Source organism: Carcharodon carcharias, chromosome 3, assembly GCF_017639515.1.
Source record: "Carcharodon carcharias isolate sCarCar2 chromosome 3, sCarCar2.pri, whole genome shotgun sequence".
In the NCBI taxonomy this organism is placed as follows: domain Eukaryota; kingdom Metazoa; phylum Chordata; class Chondrichthyes; order Lamniformes; family Lamnidae; genus Carcharodon; species Carcharodon carcharias.
Genome location: NC_054469.1, coordinates 2,872,451 through 2,894,393, shown reverse-complemented (window position 1 = coordinate 2,894,393; position 21,943 = coordinate 2,872,451). Strand labels below are relative to the sequence as shown.

The window sequence follows — 21,943 nt, the reverse complement described above, 5'->3', positions numbered from 1 at the left end:
AACATTCCGGGATATAAAGTCTTCAGGTGAGACAGGGGAGGGGGTAAAAGAGGAGGAGGCATTGTATTATTAGTTGAGGAGTCATTTAGTGCAGTAAGAAGGGATGATATCTTGGAGGGGGCATCCAATGAAGCTTTGTGGGTAGAGTTTAGGAATAAAACACTGTTAGGTGTTTATTACAGTCCCCCCAGAAAGTCAGCAGGAAATTGAGGAGCAAATATGTGCACAATTTGCGGAGGTGTGTTAAAACAATAGGGTAATTTTATTAGGTGATTTCAAATGTCCCAAAATTAATTGGGATAGACATAGTGTTAAGGGCTTGGATGGAGTGGATTTCTTGAAATGTATACCTGAAAAACTTTTAGGTCAATGTCTAAAGTGTCCAACAAGGGAAAGTGCAGTGCTGGACCTCATTCTGGGAAATGAAGCCGGAAGGTGGCTGAGGTGGTGGTGGGGGAGCATTTTGGTGATAGCGACCACAACATGGTACAGTTTAAGTTTGTTGTGGACAAAGAAATAGAAAAGTTGTAAAAGATGTTTTGGATTGGGAGAGAGCGGATTTTAATATAATAAGGTGGGATCTGGCCAAGGTAGACTGGGAACAGCTACTTGTGGGGAAATCTACAGAGGAGCAGTTGGATGCATTCAAAAAGGAAAAGGGGAGGGTACAGGCTCAACATGTTCCCTCTAGGGTGATAGGGAGGAGTAACAGGCCTAGAGACCCATGGATGACCAGCGATATTCAGGATAAGATGAGAAGGAAAAGGAAAGCTTTTAGCAGGTACAATGGAACATATCAGCAGAGGCATTAGTGGAGTGCAGACAGTGCAGGGTGGAGCTTAAGAAAGCAATTATGAAGGCAAAGAGGGGATATGAAAAAGCTCTGGCTGGTAAAAGTAGGGAAAATCCCAAAATATTCTATAAGTATATCAATGGGAAGAGGATAACCAAGGAAAGGGTAGGGCGCTTTAGGGACCAAGCGGGCAATCTATGGGTGGAGCCAGAGGACGTCGTTAGAGTGTTGAATGAATACTTCACATCCATCTTCACCCAAGAGAATGAGGATGAAGGTATCGAACTCGGGGAGAGAGAATGCGAGGTTCTTAAGCAAATTGATATAGAGAGTGACAAGGTATTGGATGTGTTGACAGGCTTAAAAGTGGACAAATCTCCAGGTCTGGATGATTTGTCTTCCAGACTGCTGAGGGAGGCAAGGGAGGAGATCACAGGGGCTCTGCCCCAAATTTTTAGTTCCTCTCTGTCCACCGGAGAGGGTCCAGAGGGCTGGAGAACAGCGAATGTGGACAGGGTGGATAGGGAGCAGCTGTTCCCCTTAGTTGAAGGGTCAGTCACAAGGGGACATAAGTTCAAGGTGAGGGGCAGGAGGTTTAGGGGGATGTGAGGAAAAACTTTTTACCCAGATGCTGGTGATGGTCTGGAATGCGCTGCCTGGGAGGGTGGTGGAGGCGAGTTGTCTCACATCCTTTAAAAAGTACCTGGAAAAGCATTTGGCATGTCATAACATTATGGGCTACGGGCCAAGTGTTGGTAAATGGGATTAAGTAGGTAGGTCAGGTGTTTCTCACGTGTCGGTGCAGACTCGATAGGTTGAAGGGCCTCTTCTGCACTGTGTGATTCTGTGATTTTGTGACATGTCCCTTCTGCACCAATATTCAAGTTCTTGCTTCAATTGACATGCACCATAAACCCTTGAATGAGTCTGTTCCCTTGGAGTTACTCATGTCCCTGAAATTCCTTTTGAAATTTAACAGCTGAAATCCAGTCCTTACCAAGCACCTAATGCACATCATTAAACCCAACTTATTAAATTGTCACCACAACTTCTCCAAAGCCTCTCATTACAAAGTTATGCATCTAACCCCTTCACCTTTCATCTCTCAGTTACACAGAACAGCTGTCTTTACTAATCTTCCCCGAGTTCAATTTCCCATGGACGCGCACACACACACACACACACACTCACACAAACACACATACACACACACACACACATACACACACACACACACGCACACACACACAGAAATACACACACACCCACACACACACACACACATATACACTCACACACACACATACACATACACACACACACACAAACACACACACGCACACACACACATACACACACGCACACACACACACACACACATGGACATACACAAACACTCGGCCTGCTTTACAGAATACACCATATTCCCAAAAATATTAAAATAATAAGATCCATCTTCACACCTTGCGATTTCCCACAATTATTGATGACTAGATGTGGGAAGAGTACAGAGTTAGATCTGATCCTTTGGTAGGGGAACGCATAGCTCTGTCTATCACTTGCTGATTATGCTGTTTGACACACTTGTCGTTCTGTGTTATAGCTTCACCAGGTTGACACCTCATTTTTAGGGACTGCCTGGTGCTGCTCCTGACATGCCCTCCTGCACACATCATTGACCAGGGTTAGTACCCTGGTTTGATGGTGATGGTCGAGTTGGGAATAAACCGGGCCATGGGGTGACAGCTTGTGGATGCTGGTCCAAATCGACTTTAATTGTTTTTGTTCCAATGTCAGCCTGGGGTGGACTGGTGGAGTCATGGGAAACACAGTTAAAGCCACATGGAAGAGGATTAGATGAGGGATGTGTCCGATTCCCTGAGACCACAAGCAGACAATGCAGTAGATGTGCTCTCTGAGAAGGGTTTGTTCTGGAGCTGAATCAATATTCCCCAGTGTCTATGGGATGGAAGAGGCCTCTCTCTGCCCCACAACATACCCAGTGTGGAACTCACACAAACAACAATATGATCATTGGCAATTCAACATTTCTTTCATTCATGAGACTTTGTGTGTAAATTGGATGAGTGCTGTGTCCTTCAGTGGGGTGACTTGTGGAGCTGTCTCTCGAGCCAGGGTCACCTTTAGTGCTTGATTCAAAACAGGCCCCATGTCTGTGTGAGCCGTGGGAATGCGGCTTGATGTTCAGGAGCCCGTGGACCGCGGACTCTGTGTCAGTCTGATTGGGAAACTCATTTCCTGTGGCTGCAACAGCGCTGGGGTCAAAAGGGGGGGAGTCGGCTCCATAGCCGACTTGTCTGGGAGGAGCCGCTTGTTCCAATGGATGGAGTAGGGCTTTTAGGCTTGTTATTGATTACAATGTGTTCCGCCCAGAAATGTTGGCTGTCTCCCAAATTGCGCACAGAGTGTGGATTTGCGGGGATTGAAGGCAGTGAGTGTGTGCGGATGGGCTGCTGTTTTGATGCTGGGAGCCGGGATGTGCCGCCCTGTTTCTATTCACTGGATAATCTGCCAGGTGGGTGGATTCTCGCTCCGTCCATAGTCCAGAGCTGGACTCCCCAGGAGCAGCTGCAATCCACATGGACTCGGCCTTTACTGGGAGAATCTGTATTTTCCTCCCCTGAAGCTTTAGTTTCTGTGATTGCTAGGATTAAATCTGCTTCAATTATCCGTATTTGTAAAGCTGGTTAAATGAGCCAAGATTGAGCTGGCACCGACTGACATGATTGAAGAGGGAATCCCCTCCCTAAGGTATTGAGCAGGTGAAGGGGTTGCTTTGAAGGAGACAATGGTTTTCAATGTGTGGCCAGTGAAGGAAGGATTGCTAAAGGGAACTGAAGAAGAGATGATGAGGCTAGAATTGGGCGGGCTGGAGGACAGGAAGATGCAAAGGGCGGAGTGAAGGATCCCAGGTCCCCAGAGAGCCTGATCTTTCAATTGCGATGCCAGCCTCTGGAGCACAGCCAGAGCAGTGCTGTGTGGCTGCTAGTTAACCGCTTCAGCAGCTGATTGAGAATGAGAGAACAGATAGCAGAACATGGCTGTGAGCTGTATGGAGTTTGTCCCACTGTCTAACCGTCCCTGTGCTGAAACCAAGCGCCTTTCATTGCCTCTCTTGCAGCTTGTACCAAGGATGGGCGCGTTCTGATCGCCATCTCCAAGGATTTAACGCTGCCTCCTGTAAACCTGACAACGGTGCATCTGAAGGATGGACACGGAGCTGAGTGCAGTCCGATCGTGGTGTCTGTAGACACTGTGCTCTTTCAGTTCGCAGTCACTGAGTGTGGCACTACTCAGCGGGTAGGTATTGTGACTTGGGAACCCCATCATTGGCTGCGAGTCGGCTACTGATGGTCGTCTTGTGTCTCTTGCAGCTGGACGGGGTGAATGTGGTGTATGAAACGGATGTGTTGGCTGAGTTTGAGATCTTGGATGCAGCTTTGGGCTCGGTGAGCCGGGACAGTCCCTTCAGGTGAGAATGGGAGCACATTGAGAGGCTGGAGGTGGGGAGGAGCTGAATTGTGCAGACATACGTGTCCGTTCTGTTGCAGGCTCCATGTCCAGTGCAGTTACACGGGAAGCCAGGAGTCTGAAGTGCAGCTGAAGCCCCGAGTTTACACCCTTTCTCCGCCACTGCCTGTCACTGAGGCCGGCATTCTGCTTCTGGAGCTGAGAATAGCGAGAGGTAGCGAGTGCTCAATGATGGCGAGTAGTGTCCAACTTGAGGCTGTGTGTGCACATAGTGGCGCTCTGTCATCTATCTGTCTCTTCAGATGCTGCCTACCGGAGCTGGTACGTGGCCACTGACTACCCGATCGTCAGTGTGCTCCGGGAGTCCGTGTTTGTGGAGGTTCGTGTCCTGAAGCGGAACGACCCGACCCTGGTGCTGGTCCTCAATGACTGCTGGGCGACCCCCAGCCCCGAGCCGTATTCGGGGCTCCGCTGGGACCTCCTGGTGAACAGGTAAAGGAGCGAGTGAGGCACCTTGGGCTAGATTGGGGATGAGACAAGAGCAAATGGGCCAGTGCGGGGATTTAGTGAGTGACTGAGTGAGTGAGTGAATGATCTTTGCCATTGAGATGCCTCGCTCTCCATTCCCTTCAACATAGCCAATGAGTGGCTTCTAGTTGTGTGATGTGTAAAGCTGCCTCTCGTGCCCCCTCCCTATCTAACCCCCCCTGTCTGTGTCTGTGTCTGTGTCTGTGTCGCAGGTGTCCCTTTGCTGGTGACAACTACAAAAGCCGCCTGGTCCCGGTAGACGCTGCTTCCCATTTGCGGTTCCCAACTCATCACCATCGCTTTGTAGTGAGCACTTTCACTTTCTGGGAGCGAGTTTGGGCCCGGCCTCTGAGCGGGGAGGTGAGCTTCCTTCAGTGTTAGTGTGTCGGGGCCTTGGTTCAATTTGTTCCCGGGCTGTTGCTGAGAGTCACCCTGTGAATGGAGAAGCATCAATCTCCTGACTGGGAGCTGTGGGACTGACCATGCTGCACTCTCTCTCTCTTTGCAGGTCTACTTCCACTGCAGGGCTGAGGTGTGTCACCCTTCCATCCGAGAGAACTGCACAGCTCCCTGCAGCCCCAGTAAGTACCTGGGATCGGACTAGAAACTGAAGCCTGATGGTGAGGGGGTGGGGGTCCCATCTGGACACTGGCTTCCCTCAACAAGGGCTCCAGTTGCTCCCAGGAATCGTGTGGTGAATCTGGAGACTCTGAATTGTTGTGGGAAGTGCCCCCAGTTCCATTTGGTGCAGTTTGACATTGGGATAATTGTGGGGTGTTGGGTGTGAGTACATGTTCCAGCAGGAAGTTAGTTATCAGGAAGCCTGAGCAGTACTTTGGTTCATTGTTTCCTAATGTGGATAGTGAAGCAGCCTAACTGAGCTTGCTGAAGTCTCCATCTGTTGCTTCAGGTACACTCCACTCCCAATCTCCTGGTTGGTAAGTGATCCCATCTTTAGCATTGGGAACACTGACCCAGTGTCCAATTGTCAGCTTCATTAGTGGGAATTCCAGCTGGAAGGGGAATGGATATCCCCTGTCCAGACACCTGGGACATGGAAGTCCTGTGGAATATTTGGGTAAAGCAGATAGTGAAATTGGTTCTCATCAGGGGAGTAGATATTTATTGCAGTAAAAGGGAATGTTACTCATTTCAAGTGAGTCCTTCCTCCAGAATATGCAGAGAAACAATATTTGAGCACTGGCTGATTTCCCATCCCTGTCTGGTACCCAGTGTCTGCAGGTATATTGTCCATTGGATTGAATGTTGTGGCTTCAGAAGCTTGAACCTTCTTCTCTTCCCCCAGAGACACGAAGAAGTGCTTATGATCAGTCTGGAGCCTTGGTGACTGCTGAGGGCTCCATCATTTTCCTGGGAGATGAGGAGAGATTAGCTGCTGGGATGGAGCAGGAAGAGGAAGGTAAAGGAGGAATCTCTTCCTGTGTCTAGTGATGGAGTAACTGGTGACCCTCTAACCCTGGCTTTCTCTGTCTCCTCAGATGCTGCTGTGGATTCCCCCTCCCATGTTGTTCCTGGATTAGCTGTTGGTGTAGCGCTGCTCTCTGTGACCCTGTTGGTTGGGACTGTTGCTGTGTGGCAAATGGATGTGACTGACAGGCTGGGCACTGAGTGCAGCTCGATGGAACTGTAGATGTTTTTTCAATAATAAACACTAATTCTGTCATCTAACTTGTGGTTGGTTGTTTTTCACTGTCAAGTGAGTTTCTCTGGCTCCAGGTGCAAATCATTATTACATCCTATTCTGTAAGATACCCATCAAACTGCATTATGTCAGTAATACATTCTTCACCCAGATTCACTTCTGTCTATGCTTGATTCTGTGGCTTAGTCTCTGGTCTCTTCACTGTCCTTTCCAGGGGAAGCAGTTGGACAATCCTGGCGAGTTGTGTTCTGCTGGCACCTCACTTGCCCATTTGCAAACTCCTCCCACAGGGAGGTGACAGTTGCCCCTGGAATATTGATTTGGATGCTGCAGTGTTAGGATGGTTTTGGGGTTTCCCCCTGATCAACAGGGAAATGTTCTGGTTTCCAATTTAGGATTACAGCACTGTCTACCTAATAATCTTTCATGATTGAGCTTCATTCCTACTAGTGATGAATTTCAGATAATTAAGAGCAACAGGTGATAATGGAGACAAACCCAATGTGGAGCAGCAGGAGCTCAGTCTGAGCAGGGCAGGTGGTTAACAGTGAGGTTGAGTGTCTTGGGCTACAGGAAGATAGACGGGATGGTCAAACGGGCAGATAAGTGGCAGATGGAATTTAAGCCTGTAAAGTGAGGTGATACTTTCAAAGGAGTAATTGTGACAAGGAAGTATTCAATGAACAGCATGACACTAGGAAGCTCTGAGGAACAAAGGGACCTTGGTGTGTGTGTGTGTGTCCATCGATCTCAAGGCAGAGGGGCATGTTGGTTGGGTGGTGAAAAAGGCATATGGGACACTTTGCATATGGGACACTTTATCAATCGTGGCATAGATTACAAAAGGAGGGAGGTCATGTTAGAGTTGTATAGAACCTTGGTGAAGCCACTGCTGGAGTAGTGTGCAGTTCTCTTCCTCACATAGGAAGGATGTGATTGCACTGGAGGGGGTGCAGAGGGGATTCACCAGGATGTTGCCTGGGATGAAACATTTAAGCTTTGAAGAGAGGTTGGATAGACTTGGGTTGTTTTCATTGGAGTAGAGAAGACTGAGGGGCGACCTCATTGATGTGTACAAGAATGTGGGGCATAGACAGGTTGGATAGGGAGCAGCTGTTCCTTAGTTTAAGGGTCAAAGAGGCATAAGCTCAAGCTGAGGGGCAGGAGGTGTAGAGGGAGATGTGAGGGAAAAGTGTTCTAACCCAAGGGTGGTGATGGTCTGGAATGCACTGCCTGGGAGGGTGGTGGAGGTGGGTTGCCTCACATCCTTTAAAAAGTACCTGGATGAGCACTTGGCACATCATAACATTCAAGACTATGGGCCAAGTGCTGGTAAATGGGATTAGGTAGGTAGGTCAGGTGTTTCTCATGAGTGATCTGATCTGTGAATTGCAATGTCACCACTGAACCAGCAGGGGGTGATGTGGGGGTGAGCTCATTACATCAAATTCAACTCAGAGCAGGTCACCATATCTACTGTTGGTAGAACTCTATTTCCTAAATTATATTGGCATTTGTGGGCATTAGGAATGAGTTTTAGCTTTAATGTTTAATTTGTATTTTAGCAAAGTATTTAGAAATACAGGCACTTTGCCTGTAACCTGTTTTTTTTACAAGCCTAAGTCAGGTGAACATGAGTAGAGAATTGGGCTGTTGCCTAGCAACAGGTCAAGTCAGGTCCTAGCCACACAGAAACAAAAAGCAGTGAGGCCAGTTTGAAGATGGCTGCCAAGCAGAAGCAACCTAGAAGGGGCAGAGGCTAAAACTCTCCAAAACTCCAGGTGAGAGGACCAGAGTCCCAGTACTTCCAGGTCTAAGGACATGAACCTGGGAGAAGCTCCTGTTTTAAGAGCAAGGGCCTAAATTCCAGTTGCAAATAGACAGCTTGAAGCCTGAAGATCTGTCATGCTTTGCTGTCTGCATATGGAGCTGTGGTGTACTGTTGACAGCAGAGTCAGCGTGAGCAGAAAAGCTTGAATACATGTGGTGACCCATGGGAGAGCAGCATCAGAGGGAGAGTTTGAAACCCTGGAAGTGACCTTTATGGGAAGGTGTCTGAGTCAGAGTTTGGGAGAAGATTCTAAGGTGAGGGTGTAGAGATTGGAAAACCCTTGTGTGAAGATGGATGGCTCACTTAGACAAGTGTCTGAGGGAATTGATGCAAGATCCACAGCTTCTCAGGTGGCTTCTTTCACTTGGTTTGTGTGCTTTGTCTGACCACAGGTTCCCCTAATGGTTTCTGTGGACTATGTTCTCTCTACATTGGAGTATAAGAGCTTTTGTTACCTAGTGAATCTGAAGGTATAGCTGTAGGTGAAGGAGCATTGTAGTGTATTTCATGTTAAATCTTATTATGCTTTTGTTAATCATCAGCTGACTCCTGTGACTGTTCAGTAACCCTTCTACAAGTATCCAAACAAAAGCTACAGTCTATCAAGCTGAGTCCCAGCATGGGATCAGGCTTCACCAGTGGTAGCCTCATCTGGAGATCATAACTGCAATACTATCACCATCTAAAACCCCTTTGATCAGTAGGTGCAGAGATTGATCAGGAGGCTGGTGGCTGTGGTATTGGAAGAACCAATCATGAGGAACTTGGTTTCCAGACTAGAAATTGTTCAGCATACAGTTCAGGGATTGCAAGGGCAGTCTGTCTAAACTAATTGGGCACAGGTTTTGGACCAGATTGTACTGCAAAGGGGAGCTTCTTCATCCATGAGAAGCACCAGAGGTTATCATTGGAGATTATACAGGGGTTTAGAGTAATTCAGTTCAATCCAAATAACTTCTTAGATTCAGATTTCAGCTTTCCAATGAACACAATGCAGTGATGCAGATGTGAGGAATGAGTTGACTTGGGTAGATCTTTCCACTAGAAGGGTGCTCAATGAGCAATTGTCAACCTTGAGTGCTTCAGAAGGTTTTACTAGACTAAATGCTCAGATGGGAGGGTTGTCTTGAGGGTTACACAGGCTAGACTTGTATCCAGGAGCTTGAGGGCAATCTGCCATCCTTAGCTGGTTTGGCCTACGTGTGACTGCAGACAACAGCAATGTGCTTGATTCTGCAATGCTGTGTGAATAAGGGGTAATTAGGGGTGGGCAATAAATGCAGGCCTATCCAGTCATGTCCACATCCCATAATTAGCTTTTATAAAAAGAGCATTGGTTAGTTAAGAGGAACCAGATTAGAGATAAATGGGGAGGGAATGTCTGACAGGTTTCTGCAGAGGGATCTGGGGTTCCTGGTTCGTGAATCACAAGTTAAGCATCTAATTACACAGACAGGTGGGAGCTCAGAATATTGGAAAGAATGGGTGACAAAGATTGAGGGAATGATTAGCATAAGAGAAAGCTAGCTAGTAATAAAAAGATAGAGCTTCTATAACTATTTAAATAAGAGTTAACTGTGTATTGGTCCCATATCTGGAGGATTGATAATGGACAGTAGGGAGATGGCTGATGAATTAACAGATATTTTGTTTCAGTCCTCAAGAGGACACAAGCTATAATCCTGCAAATCAAGAAATGGGAGGGAGGAACTCAATTACAACCACAAGGGAAATGGTTGAGCAAATTGTTGGTTGTGTGGGCTGACAGATCCCCAGGTCTGTCTGGACTTCACTGAGGCCTTGAAAGAAGTGGCCAGTGAGATGTTAGTCCACTTGTTTTTAATTTTCAAACCTTCTGAGAAGATTAGATTGGAAAACAATTATCCATTCTTTCAAAGGGAGGGAGATGGAGCAAGAAATTACAATCCAGTTAGCCTAACATCTGATAAGGGAGATGTTATAGCAGGGACAGAGTTGAGGCTATCAGGCAGAGTCAACATGGTTTTGTGAAAGGGAAACCCTGTCCAACAAATTGATTGGAGTTATTTTCAAGGAGTCAAGTGTTGCAGGTAATGGGGAATTGGTAGATGTACTGCACTTTATAACATTTTATCAAATGCCTTCTGGAAATTTAAGGTATTAGCAATATGGGTAGAGCTCCGGAATAGGAAGGGTGCAGTCACAATGTTGGGGGTTTACTATAGGCCTCCCATTTGCTGTTGGGAGATTGAGGAACAGTTATGTAGGCAGATTTTGGAAAGATGTAAAAGCAATAGGGTTGTTGTGGTGGGTGATTTTAACTTTCCCTATATTGACTGGGAATCACTTAGTGCTAGGTGTTTGGATGGTGCAGAATTTGTAAGGTGTATCCAAGGACTTCCTGAGACAATATGTAGATAGTCCAACTAGGGAAGGGGCAATACTGGACCTGGTATTAGGGAATGAACCCGGCCAGTTGGCAAAGTTTCAGTAGGGGAGCATTTTGGCAAAAGGGACCATAATTCAGTAGGTTTCAAGGTACTGGTGGATAAGGGTAACAGGACTCCTCAGGTTAAGGTGCTTAATTGGGGGAAGGTTAATTATAACAATATTAGGCAGGAACTGAGGAATCTAGACTGGAGGCAGATGTTTGGGGGCAAATCAACAACTGACATGTGGGGGGGATTTCAAATGTCAGTTGATAAGAATTCAGGACCAGCATGTTCCTGCTAGGATGAAGGATAAGCATGGCACGTTTCAGAAACCTTAGGATAACAAAGGATATTGAGATTAGTCAAAGATAAGGGAAGCATTGATAAGGGCTAGAAGGCTGGGAACAGATGAAGCCCGTGGAGAATATAAAAAGTAGGAAGAAGCTTAAACAAGGAGTCAGGAGGGCTTATAGGCTCATGAAAAGTCACTGGCAACCAGGATTAAGGAAAATCCCAAGGCCTTTTATACATATGTAAAAAACAACAGGGTAGCTAGGGAAAGGTAGGCCCACTCAGGGACAGAGGTGGGAATCTGTGTGGAGCCAGAAGAAATGGGAGAGATACTAAATGAGTACTTATCAGTATTCACCAAAGAGAAGGACTTAGCAGTCGATTTGTCTAGGGAAGAGTGTGTAGATAGCCTGGATCATGTTGAGATCAAAAAAGAGGTGTTAGGCGTCTTGAAGAATATTAAGTTGGATAAGTCCCCAGGGCCAGATGGGATCTACCCCAGCGTACTGAGGGAGGCAAGGGAGGAGATTGCTGTGGCCTTGACAGAAATCGTTGTATCCTCACTATCTATGGATGAGGTCCCAGAGGACTGGCGAATGCCCAATGTTATTCCATTGTTTAACGGTAGCAGGGATAATCCAGGAAATTACAGGCCGGTGAGCCTTATGTCAGTGGTAGGGAAATTATTGTAGAAGATTCTTCGTGTCAGGATTTACTACCTTTTTGGAATCAAATGGGTGTATTAGTGAGAGGCAGCATGGTTTTGTGAAGGGGAGGTAGTGCCTCACTAACTTGATCAAGTTTTGAGGAAGTGACAAAGATGATCGATGGAAGGGCAGTGGATGTTATATACATGGATTTCAGTAAGGCTTTTGACAAGGTCCCTCATGGCAGACTGGTACAGAAGGTAACGTTGCACAGGATCAGAGGTGAGCTGGCAAGATGGATACAGAATTGGCTTGGTCATAGACAGAGGGTAGCAGTGGAAGGGTGCTTTTCTGAATGGAGAGCTGTGACTAGTGGAGTTCCGCAGGGATCAGTGCTGGGACCTGTGCTGTTTGTAGTATATGTAAATGATTGAGGAAAATGTAACTGGGCTAATTAGTAAGTTTGCAGACGACACTAAGGTTCGAGGAGTTGCAGATAGTGAAGAGGATTGTCAAATGATACAATGGGATATAGATCGGTTGGAAACATGGGTGGAGAAATGGCAGATGGAGTTTAATCTGGAGGTAATGCAAGCTCTAATACAGGCAAGAATTACACAGTAAATGGCAGAACCCTTAAGTGCATTGACGGGCAGAGGGATCTGGGTGTACAGGTCCACAGGTCACTGAAAGTGGCAACGCAGGTGGATAAGGTGGTCAGGAAGGTATATGGCATGCTTGCCTTCATTGGCAGGGGTACTGAGTATAAAAGCTGGGAAGTCATGCTGCAGCTGTATAGAACCTTGGTTAGGCCACACTTGGAATATTGCGTGCAATTCTGGTCACCACATTACCAGAAGGATATGGAGGCGTTGGAGAGGGTGCAGAGGAGGTTTACCAGGATGCTGCCTGGTCTGGAGTTTATTAGCTATGAGGAGAGGTTGGAGAAACTGTTCTCACTAGAGTGATGGAGATTGAGGGGCAACTTGATAGAAGTTTACAAAATTGAGTGGCATGGACAGAGTAGATAGATGCTTTTTCCCAGGGTGGAGGAATCAATTACTAGGGTCATAGATTTAAGGTGAGGAGAAAACTTGAGATGTGCAGGGCAAGTTTTTTATGCAGAGGGTAGTGATTGTCTGGAATTCACTACCAGAGGAGGTGGTGGAAGCAGGTACGATAGTGGTGTTTAAGAGGCAGCTTGACAAATACATGAATAGGATGGGAATAGAAGGATATGGATCCCGGAAGTGCAAAATGTTTGTTTGACAGGCAATATGATCGGCGCAGGCTTGGAGGGCTGAAGGGCCTGTTCCTGTGCTGACTGTTTTCTAGCAGCAAAAAGCTCATCTCCATAAGCAGGAGCAGACAGAGGCCACTTGACCCACCGAGTCTCTTCTGCCATCCAATGAGATCATGGCTGATCTGATGCTCAACTCCACTTTCCTGCCTTTGCCCATAACACTTGATTCCCTTCCTGATTTTAAAAATCTGTTTATCACTGTCTCAAATACAGTCATCAGCCCAACCTCTACAGCCCTCAGGTAAAGAATTCCACAGATTGACTACCCTCAGAAGAAATTTCTCACCTCCCATAAATGGGTGACACCTTACTGATATTATGCTGTCTGGTCCTCAAAACTCCCATAAGGGAAAACAACTACAATAAAGCCCCTTCCAAATCTTGTATGTTTCAATAAGGTCACCTCATTCTCAACTCCAATGACTACAGGCCCAACCTCTCCATAAGATAAGCCTTCAATACCCAGGATCAACCTAGTGAACCTTCTCTGGACTGCCTCCAATGCTAGTATATCATTCCTTAGATAAGGGGACCAAAACTGTTCAGTATTGTAGGTGTGGTCTAATTAATGCCTTTATTTTAGCAAGGCTTTCCTATTTTTATACTCCATTCCCTTTGAAATAAAGGCCAACATTCAATGTGCCCTCCCTATTACCCGTTGAGCTTGTATGCTAGCTTTGTGGAATTCATGCACAAAGGCTGCAGCACAGACTTGGGGGTCTTTCTCCATTTAAAGAATATTCAGCTCCTCTTCCTGCTAAAACGCATAACTGCACATTTTCCCACATCATTCCATCTGCCAAGTTTTTGCCCATTTGGTTAACCTGTCTATATGCCTCTGTCAGCTCCTTGTTATCCTTGCCATCCCACCTATTTGTCACCCACAACTTGTGTGAGAGTACATTCACTTCCCTCATTCAAGTCATTGATATATCTTGAAAGTAATTGTGGCCCCAGCACTGATCCCTGTGGCACTCCACAGCTTCCAGGTTGCCATTCTGAAAATGCCCGTATTATAACAACTCTCCATTTTCTATTACTTAGCCAGTCCTGTATCCATGCTCTATTACCTCTAACACAATGGGCTCTTTATTGTGCCCCTGAGATAAGGTAATATATCAGCATAAACAGGCTGGCTAGCTAAAAGGAAGTGGAGTTGGCATAAATGGGTCATTTCTGGTTGACAGGATGTGATGAGCGGTGAGCCACAGGGATCAGTGCTGGAACCTCAACTTAGTAATGATATAAATGACTGAAGGGGCTTAAGGAATGGTTGCTAAAGTTGTTGACAACACAGGTAGGAGAATAAACAATGAAGGGGATATAAGGATGCTAAAAAGGGACATATTGGTTAAGTGAGTGGGCAAAGATTTGGCAAATGGAGTCTAATGTGGAGAAATGCGACATTCATTTCAGCAAGAAAAATAAAAAGGAAGCTTATCTAAATGGTGAGATTGCAGAGCTCAGATTCAGGGATCTGTATGAGTACACAAATCAAAGGTTAGTATGCAAGTACAGCACATAATTAGGAAGCTAACAATGTTATCATTTATTGTGAGGGGTACGGGATGAAAGGAGGGAGGTTATGCTTCAGTTTTTATTCATTCATGGGATGTGGGCTTCTCTGGCTGGGCCAGCATTTACTGCCCATCCCTAGTTGCTATTGAAGGTGAGCTGCCTTGAATCACTGCAGTGCTGTAGGTATACCCACAGTGCTGTTAGGGCAGGAGTTTCAGGATATTATCTGAGTGAAGGAAGAATGATATTTCCAAGTCAGGATGGTGAGTGACTTGAAGGGGAACTTCCAGGTGGTGGTGTTCCCCTCTATCTGCTGCATTTGTCTTTCTAGATGGTAGTAGTTGTGGGTTTGGAAAGTACTGTCTCAGGAACCTTGGTGAATTCCTACAGTGCATCTTGTAGATGGTACACACTGCTGCTACTGTGCATCGGTGGTGCAGGGAGTGAATGTTTGTGGTTGTGGTGCCAATCACAGACTGCTTTGTCCTGGACCATGTCAAGCTTTGAGCATTGTGGGAGCTGTACCCATCCAGGCAAGAGGAGAGTACTCTGCACACTCCTGCCATTTGCCTTGAAGAGCAGACAGGCTTTAAGTTCGGAGGTTGGTTACACATTATGATTCTAAGCCTCTGACCTGCCCCTGTAGCTACAGTATTTATATGTCTAGTCCAGTTCAGTTTCTGGTCAATGGTAACCTCCAGCAAGTTCATAGTGGGGGGGGATTCAGCAATGGTAATGCTATTGAATGGCAAGGGTTGTTGGTTGGATTCTCTCTTGTTGGAGAGAGTCATTGCCTGACATGTGTTGTGTCAATGGTACTTGTCTGTCCAAGCCTGGATGTTGCCTATGTCTTGCTGCATTTGGACATGGACTGCTTCAGGGCCTGAGTCATTGTGAATGGGGCTGAACTTCCCCACTTCTGACCTTATGATGGATGGAAGGTCATTGCTGAAGCAGCTGCAGGTGGTTGGGGTGCAGATTCTACCCTGAAGAACTCCTGCAGTGAGGTCCTGGAGCTGAGATGATTGACCTCCAACAACCACATCTATCTTCCTTTGTTCTAGGTTTGACTCTCTCCAGTGGAGAGTTTCCCCTGATTCCCAGTTTTCCTAGGGCTCCTTGATACCACACAGTCAAATGTTGCCTTGATGGCAAGGACAGTCACTCTCACCTCAGGAGTTCAGCTCTGTACATATTTGAACCAAGGCTGTAATGAGGGCAGGAGCTGAGTGACCCTGGTAGAACTCAAACTGGGCTTCAGGGAGCAGGTTTTCACTAAACAAATGCTGCTTGCCAGCACTATTAACCCCTTCCATTATTTGACTGATGATCAAGAGTGGTATTTGGTTAGGTTGGACTTGTCCTACTTTGTGTATTGGGTTTACCTGAGCAATTTTCCACATCACTGGATAGCTGCCAGTGTTGTGGCTGTACTGGAACAGCTTGGCTGAGGGCACAGCTCATTCTGGAGCACAAGTCTTCAGTTCTGTTGCTGGAATATTATCAGGGCCCAAAGCTTTTGCAATGTCCAGTGCCTTCAGCTGTTTTTGAGATTGCTTGGAGAGAATGGAATTGGCTGAAGACTGGCATCTAACACAGGCCTCTGGAGGAGGCTCAAATGGAACATCCACTCAGCCTTTCTGCCTGAAGATTGTAGCAAATGCTTCAGCCTTATCTTTTGCAATGATGTTCTGGGCTCCATCATTGAGGATGGTTAATTATTCAGTCTCCAGTGAGTTGAATGGTGTTGGACAATTAATGATTGGATGTGGCAGGACTGCAGACTTTAGATCTGTTGTGGTTTGGTTGTGAGAATCACTTTGCTGTCTCCAGCTCTTGCTGCTTAAAATGCAAGTAGTCCTGTAGTGTGATTTTACAGTTGACATCTGATTTTTAGTTATGCCCTCCTGCACTTTGAACTTGGGTTGATCTGCTGGCTTGTTGGCAATGGTAGTGGGATATTTGGCTAGGTTTTAGTAGGAACTTTTGAGGACCCTTAGTCTATACTCAATGGAGTTTGGAAGGATGAGGGGGGATCTGATTGAAACTTACAGAATACTGAAAGGCCTGGCTAGAGTGGACGTGGGGAAGATGTTTCCATTAGTGGGAGAGACTTGGACCCGAGGGCACAGCCTCAGAGTAAAGGGAAGACCTTTTAGAACAGAGATGAGGAGAAACTTCTTTAGCCAGAGAGTGGTGAATCTATGGAATTCATTGCCACAGAAGGCTGTGGAGGCCAGGTCATTGAGTGTATTTAAGACCGAGATAGATCAGTTTTTGCTTGGTAAGGGGATCAAAGGTTACAGGGAGAAGGCAGGAGAATGAGGTTGAGAAACTTATCAGCCATGATTGAATGGTGGAGCAGACTTGATGGGCCGAATAGCCTAACTTCTGATCCTATGTCTTATGGTCTTATATGCCAGGCAGAGGTTTGATTGCAGCAGAGTACAATTACAACTGTGCCTGATGAATACCCAGTCTTGAGTTGCTTGATATGTTTGAAATCTTTCCCCCTTTAGCACAGTTAGTGCCATGCAACATGGATGTTATCCTGTGCTCTTACCACTTCCAATGCTCTCTCCAAGTGGAATAGATAAGATGTAATTAAGCAACTGCCAGACAATCATCCTCAGGGAATCAGCTTACAGAAAGTGTCCCACACATCACCATCCCTGGGTTCCATCCTTTCCCAGCACAAAGCAGGCCCAGATGTGGCAGTGTAGTGCTATGCAGTTTGAAGAAACCTGCCCTGTGAGTCCCCAACATTGACTCTGCAACCCATGAATTCTCATGGCATCAGGCCAAACATGAGAACCACACTGCCCCTTGCTCAGCTGCTTAAATCCATGCTCCCTGTTGAGTACCACTTGAAATACTGAGGGTGACAAGGCTGCAAAATGAACTGGGTGGAGGTCCTTCTAGGGGCTTGGTAGTACCACTTCTGACCAAACCATAAGCAATAGCTGCTAGACCGGGTCTGCAGCAGGTGGTGAGGATACTAACCAGAGGGGAGGGGGAAATAAACACCTCCCTCAATCTCACCAACCTGCTGCAGATGCATCTGTCCTGACAGTAAGAGTGACCACTGCACTAGCACAGAAAAGACAAAATCCCACCTTCACTGACTGATGTGGCTCTACCATTGTACTAAATGGGTTAGATTTTGTACGCATTTAACAACTCTAGACTGGGCATCCATGAGACTGTGGGCCATCAAAATAAGAATTTGTTCTCTAGTCTAACCTCAGCCTGGCCTAATCCCCACTCTTACCATCAAGCCAGGGGATCAACCTTTGTTCAACAGTGTGTAGGTGGTGATGCCAGGAGCAGCAAAAGGCATAATTAATAGCTGTCAACCTGGTGACTCTATAACAGGACTAGTGTGCCAAATAGCATAAGCAGCAAGTGAAAAAGTGATCCCACAACCAACAGATCAGATCTAAGCTCTGCAGTCCTGCCACATCCACTTGTGAATGGTGGGTGTAATTAAACAACTCACTGGAGGCAACTCCAAAATATCCACTTCCTCAAGGATAGACGCACTCAGAATGCCAATGCAAAAAACACAATCTGCTCAAGCATTTGCTCCAATCTTCACCTGGAACAGCTGAGTCTTTAATGATGCAGCAGATAAAGTTGAGTTACATAAAAATCCTAGAGGGGAAGGAACTTCAAACAACTGTAATAACAGAGTTATGTTTCACATGTAGCTCTAAATCCAGGAATTAGACCAACAGTTCAAGGGATTGTGTTTAAAGTGTAAATTAGTGTTAAGTTCAATAGATACACATGGCTGCTAGTTATAATGAAGATTAGTCTGGGAATTGAAGTTAAGGCAACAGGAACCCCTACACTTAAGCAGGCAGGGAAAGCATTGGCATCTTTGGTTTCTTTTGCTTCCTTTGCAGGAAGTGGTAGGTTTAAAGGCTTTGATGTTACATGCCCCTGTCCCAAATACTGTTATACTAGCATATCTGATACAATGAAAGGCATTTAAATTGTCATAACAATTTTTAGTAATATAAACATTGCTTGGTCTCTGCTAGTTTGCTGCCAGATTTCACTCCTTGAATGCTCAATTCAAGAAAATAGAAATGCACTCTACCTCATCCATCTCAACAAGTACATTGAGCACCTAGACCAGCTGGCCTTAATCTAATTAACACCCACTAACTAAACCACCATTTCAAAAGGAAGATATTTTCTAATAATCTGCATTAATAGCTCCATGAGAAATATGATCTATCTCAGCCTGTAAAGGATCCCAGCACAGATGTCAGGTCTTCAGCCAATTCAATTCACTCCACATGAGATCAAGAAACAGCTGAAGGTACTGGATAGTGCCAATGCTAGGGGCCATGAATATTCCAGCAATAGTACTGCAGCCTTCAATCTGTGTGGAAGAGGCCTTTCAGCCAGCGTCTGTACCAACATGAGAAAAACACCTGACCCACGTACCTAATTCCATTTAGCAGCATTTGGCCCACAGCCTTAAATGTTATGATGTGCCAAGTGCTCATCCAGGTACATAAAGGATGTGAGGCAACCCGCCTCCACCACCATCCCAGGTAGCGCATTCCAGACACCCTGTGGATAAAAATGTTCTTCCTCACATCCCCCTCAAAACCACCTACCGCTCACCTTGAACTTATGTCCCCTTAGACTGATCCTTCAACTAAGGGGAACAGCTGCTCCCTATCCACTGTCTATGCCCCTCTTTCATCTGCCCATTGAACATCTCAGCTAGATCTTCCTGTAGCCCAAGACAACCTCTATTAACCAGCTGGCCAATCTTTGTCTCATGTGCAAACTTACTAATGCTACCCCGAGTCATCTGCAGTTTACATAAATGGCAAATTAGGGGACCCAGCACAGATCCCTGTGGTATGTCACTGGACACTGGCTTCCAGTCACTAAAGCAGCCATCTATCATCACCTTCTGTCCCCTACAACTAAGCCAATTTTGAAACTATCTTAACAAATTACCCTGTAACCCATGTGCATTTGCCTTCTTTGTAAGTCTCCTATGTCAGACCTTGTCAAAGGCTTTGCTGAAATCCATATAAACTACATCAAGTGCTCTACCCTCATGCACACACCTGGTCACCTCAAAAAAATCCAATCATTTGTTAGGCATGACCTCCCTCTGACAAAGCTATGCTGACTATCCCTGATCAAACCTTGCCTCAAGTGGAGATAATTCTGAAGGAGAGAATCTTTCTCCAATAGTTGCCCTACCACTGACATGAGACTCACTGGCCTGTAGTTCCCTGGCTACTCTACACAACCCAACTAAATACATACTATGGTTCTGCCTTCACAAAGGAGGACACTAACATACCAGAAATGTTTGGGAACAGAGAGGGAGGACCTGACAAATCATCATTTGTAGTGAAATGGTGTTGGGGAAATGGATGGGATTGAAGGCTGATAAATCTCCAGGACCTGATAATCTACATCCCAGAGTACTTAAGTGGCCCTAGAAATAGTGGATGCATTGGCGGTCATCTTCTGAGATTCTATAGAATCTTGAAAGGTTCATACAAATTGGAGGGTAGCACTATTTAAAAAGTGAGGCAGAAAGAAAATAGGGGATTAAAGACCAGTCCGACTGACATCAGTAGTGGGGAAAATTCTAGAGTCCATTATAAAGATTTAATAGCTGAGCACGTGGAAAATGGTGGCAGAGTCAGCATGGATTTATTAAAGGGAAATCATGCTTGACAAATCTACTAGAATTTTGAGGGTGTAAATAGTGGAGCTGATGAGGGGGACCCAGTGGATGTGGTTTACTTGAACTTTCAAAAGGATTTTGACAAAGACCCACAAGAGATTTGTGTGCAAAATTAAAGCACATGGGATTGGGGGTAGTGTATTGAGATAGATAGAAAACTGGTTGGCAGACAGGAAACAAAGAGTAGGAATAAATGGGTCTTTTTCCAAATGGCAGGCAGTGACTAGCAGGACACCACAGGGATCAGTCCTGGGACCCCAGTTATTCACAATATACATGAATGATTTAGATGAGAGAACTAAATGTAATATCTCCAAATTTGCAGGTGACAAAGCTGGGTGGGAGGGTGAGCTGTGAGGAGGATGCAGAGATGCTTCAGTGTGATTTGGACAAGCTGAGTGAGTGGGTAAATGCATGGCAGATGCAGTATAATGAGGATAAATGAAGTTTTCCGTTTTAGAAGCAAAAAACAAAGGCAGATTATCTGAATGGCTATATATTGAGATGGGAATGGGCAATGAGACCTGGGTGTCCTTATACACCAGTCGCTGAAGGTAAGCATGCAGGTGCAGCAGGCGGTAAAGAAGGCAAATGGTATGTTGGCCTTCATAGCCAGAGGATTCGAGTACAGGAAAAGGGATGTCTTGCTGCAATTATACAGAGCCTTGGTGAGACCACACCTGGAATATTGTGTGCAGTGTTGGTCTCCTTAGCTGAAGTAGGATGTACTATAAAGGGAGTGCAATGAAGGTTTACCTGACTGATTCCTGGGATAGCAGGACTTACATCAGGAGATTGAGTCCATCTGGAGTTCAGAAGAATGAGGGGGGAAAGAAATCTCAAACCTATAAAATTCTAATAGGGTAGATGCAGGAAGGATGTTCCTGATGGTGGGGGAGTCCAGAACCAGGGGTCACATTGTTATGGGATAGACCATTTAGGACTGAGATGAGGAGAAATATCTTCACCCAGAGAATGGTGAGCTTGTGGAATTCATTACCACAAAGTAGTTGAGACCAAAACATTGAATGCTTTCAAGGAGTTAGATATAGCTCTTGGAGGTGAAAGGGATCAAAGGGTATGGGGAGAAAACAGGAGCAGGCTATTGAGTGGGATGATCAGCTATGATCATAATGAATGGCAGGGCAGGCTTGAAGGGCCAAATGGCCTACTCCTAGTTTCTATTTAACCCTTCTCAAATAGCAGAACCTCTTTAGCTGTTCTAGTCATCTGGCACCTCCCCCATGGCCAGAGAGGAATTAAAAATTTGGGTCAGAGCCCCTGTGATCTCCTCCCTTACCTCCCTCAGCAGTCTGGGATACAAATCATCTGGACCTATAGATTAGCCACTTTTAAGCCTGCCAACACCTCCAATACCTTGTCACTCCCTATATCTATTGCTCAAGAACCTCAGTCTCTTGCCATGTTCCATGCCTTCTTCCTCATTCTCTTGGGTGAAGACAGATGTGAAGTATTAATTCAACACTCTACCACTGTCCTCTGTCTCCACCCATAGATTGCCCCCTTGGTCATCCTCTTCCCATTGATATAAAATATATTGGGATTTTCCCCTCCTTTTACTAGACAGAGCTCTCATATCCCCTCTTTGCTCTGAATTGCTTTAAGCACCACCCTGCACTTTCTGTACTCCACTAATGCCTCTGCTAATTTGCTCCTTTGACCTGCTAAAAGCTTCTTCCTTCTCGCTGTACCCCAAATATCTCTGGTCATC

The 21,943-nt window shown here is 45.8% G+C and overlaps 1 protein-coding gene across 1 annotated transcript; it reads left to right on the top strand.

Moving 5' to 3' along the window:
• Positions 1-3,190: 3,190 nt before the first annotated feature.
• LOC121276403 (zona pellucida sperm-binding protein 4-like) lies at positions 3,191-6,233 on the top strand. Its single transcript, XM_041184755.1, has 4 exons — positions 3,191-3,329; positions 4,588-4,777; positions 5,322-5,394; positions 6,120-6,233. Exons 1-4 carry the CDS (start codon positions 3,260-3,262, stop codon positions 6,159-6,161), a joined length of 375 nt encoding a protein of 124 aa, XP_041040689.1. The 5' UTR covers positions 3,191-3,259; the 3' UTR covers positions 6,162-6,233.
• Positions 6,234-21,943: the final 15,710 nt, after the last annotated feature.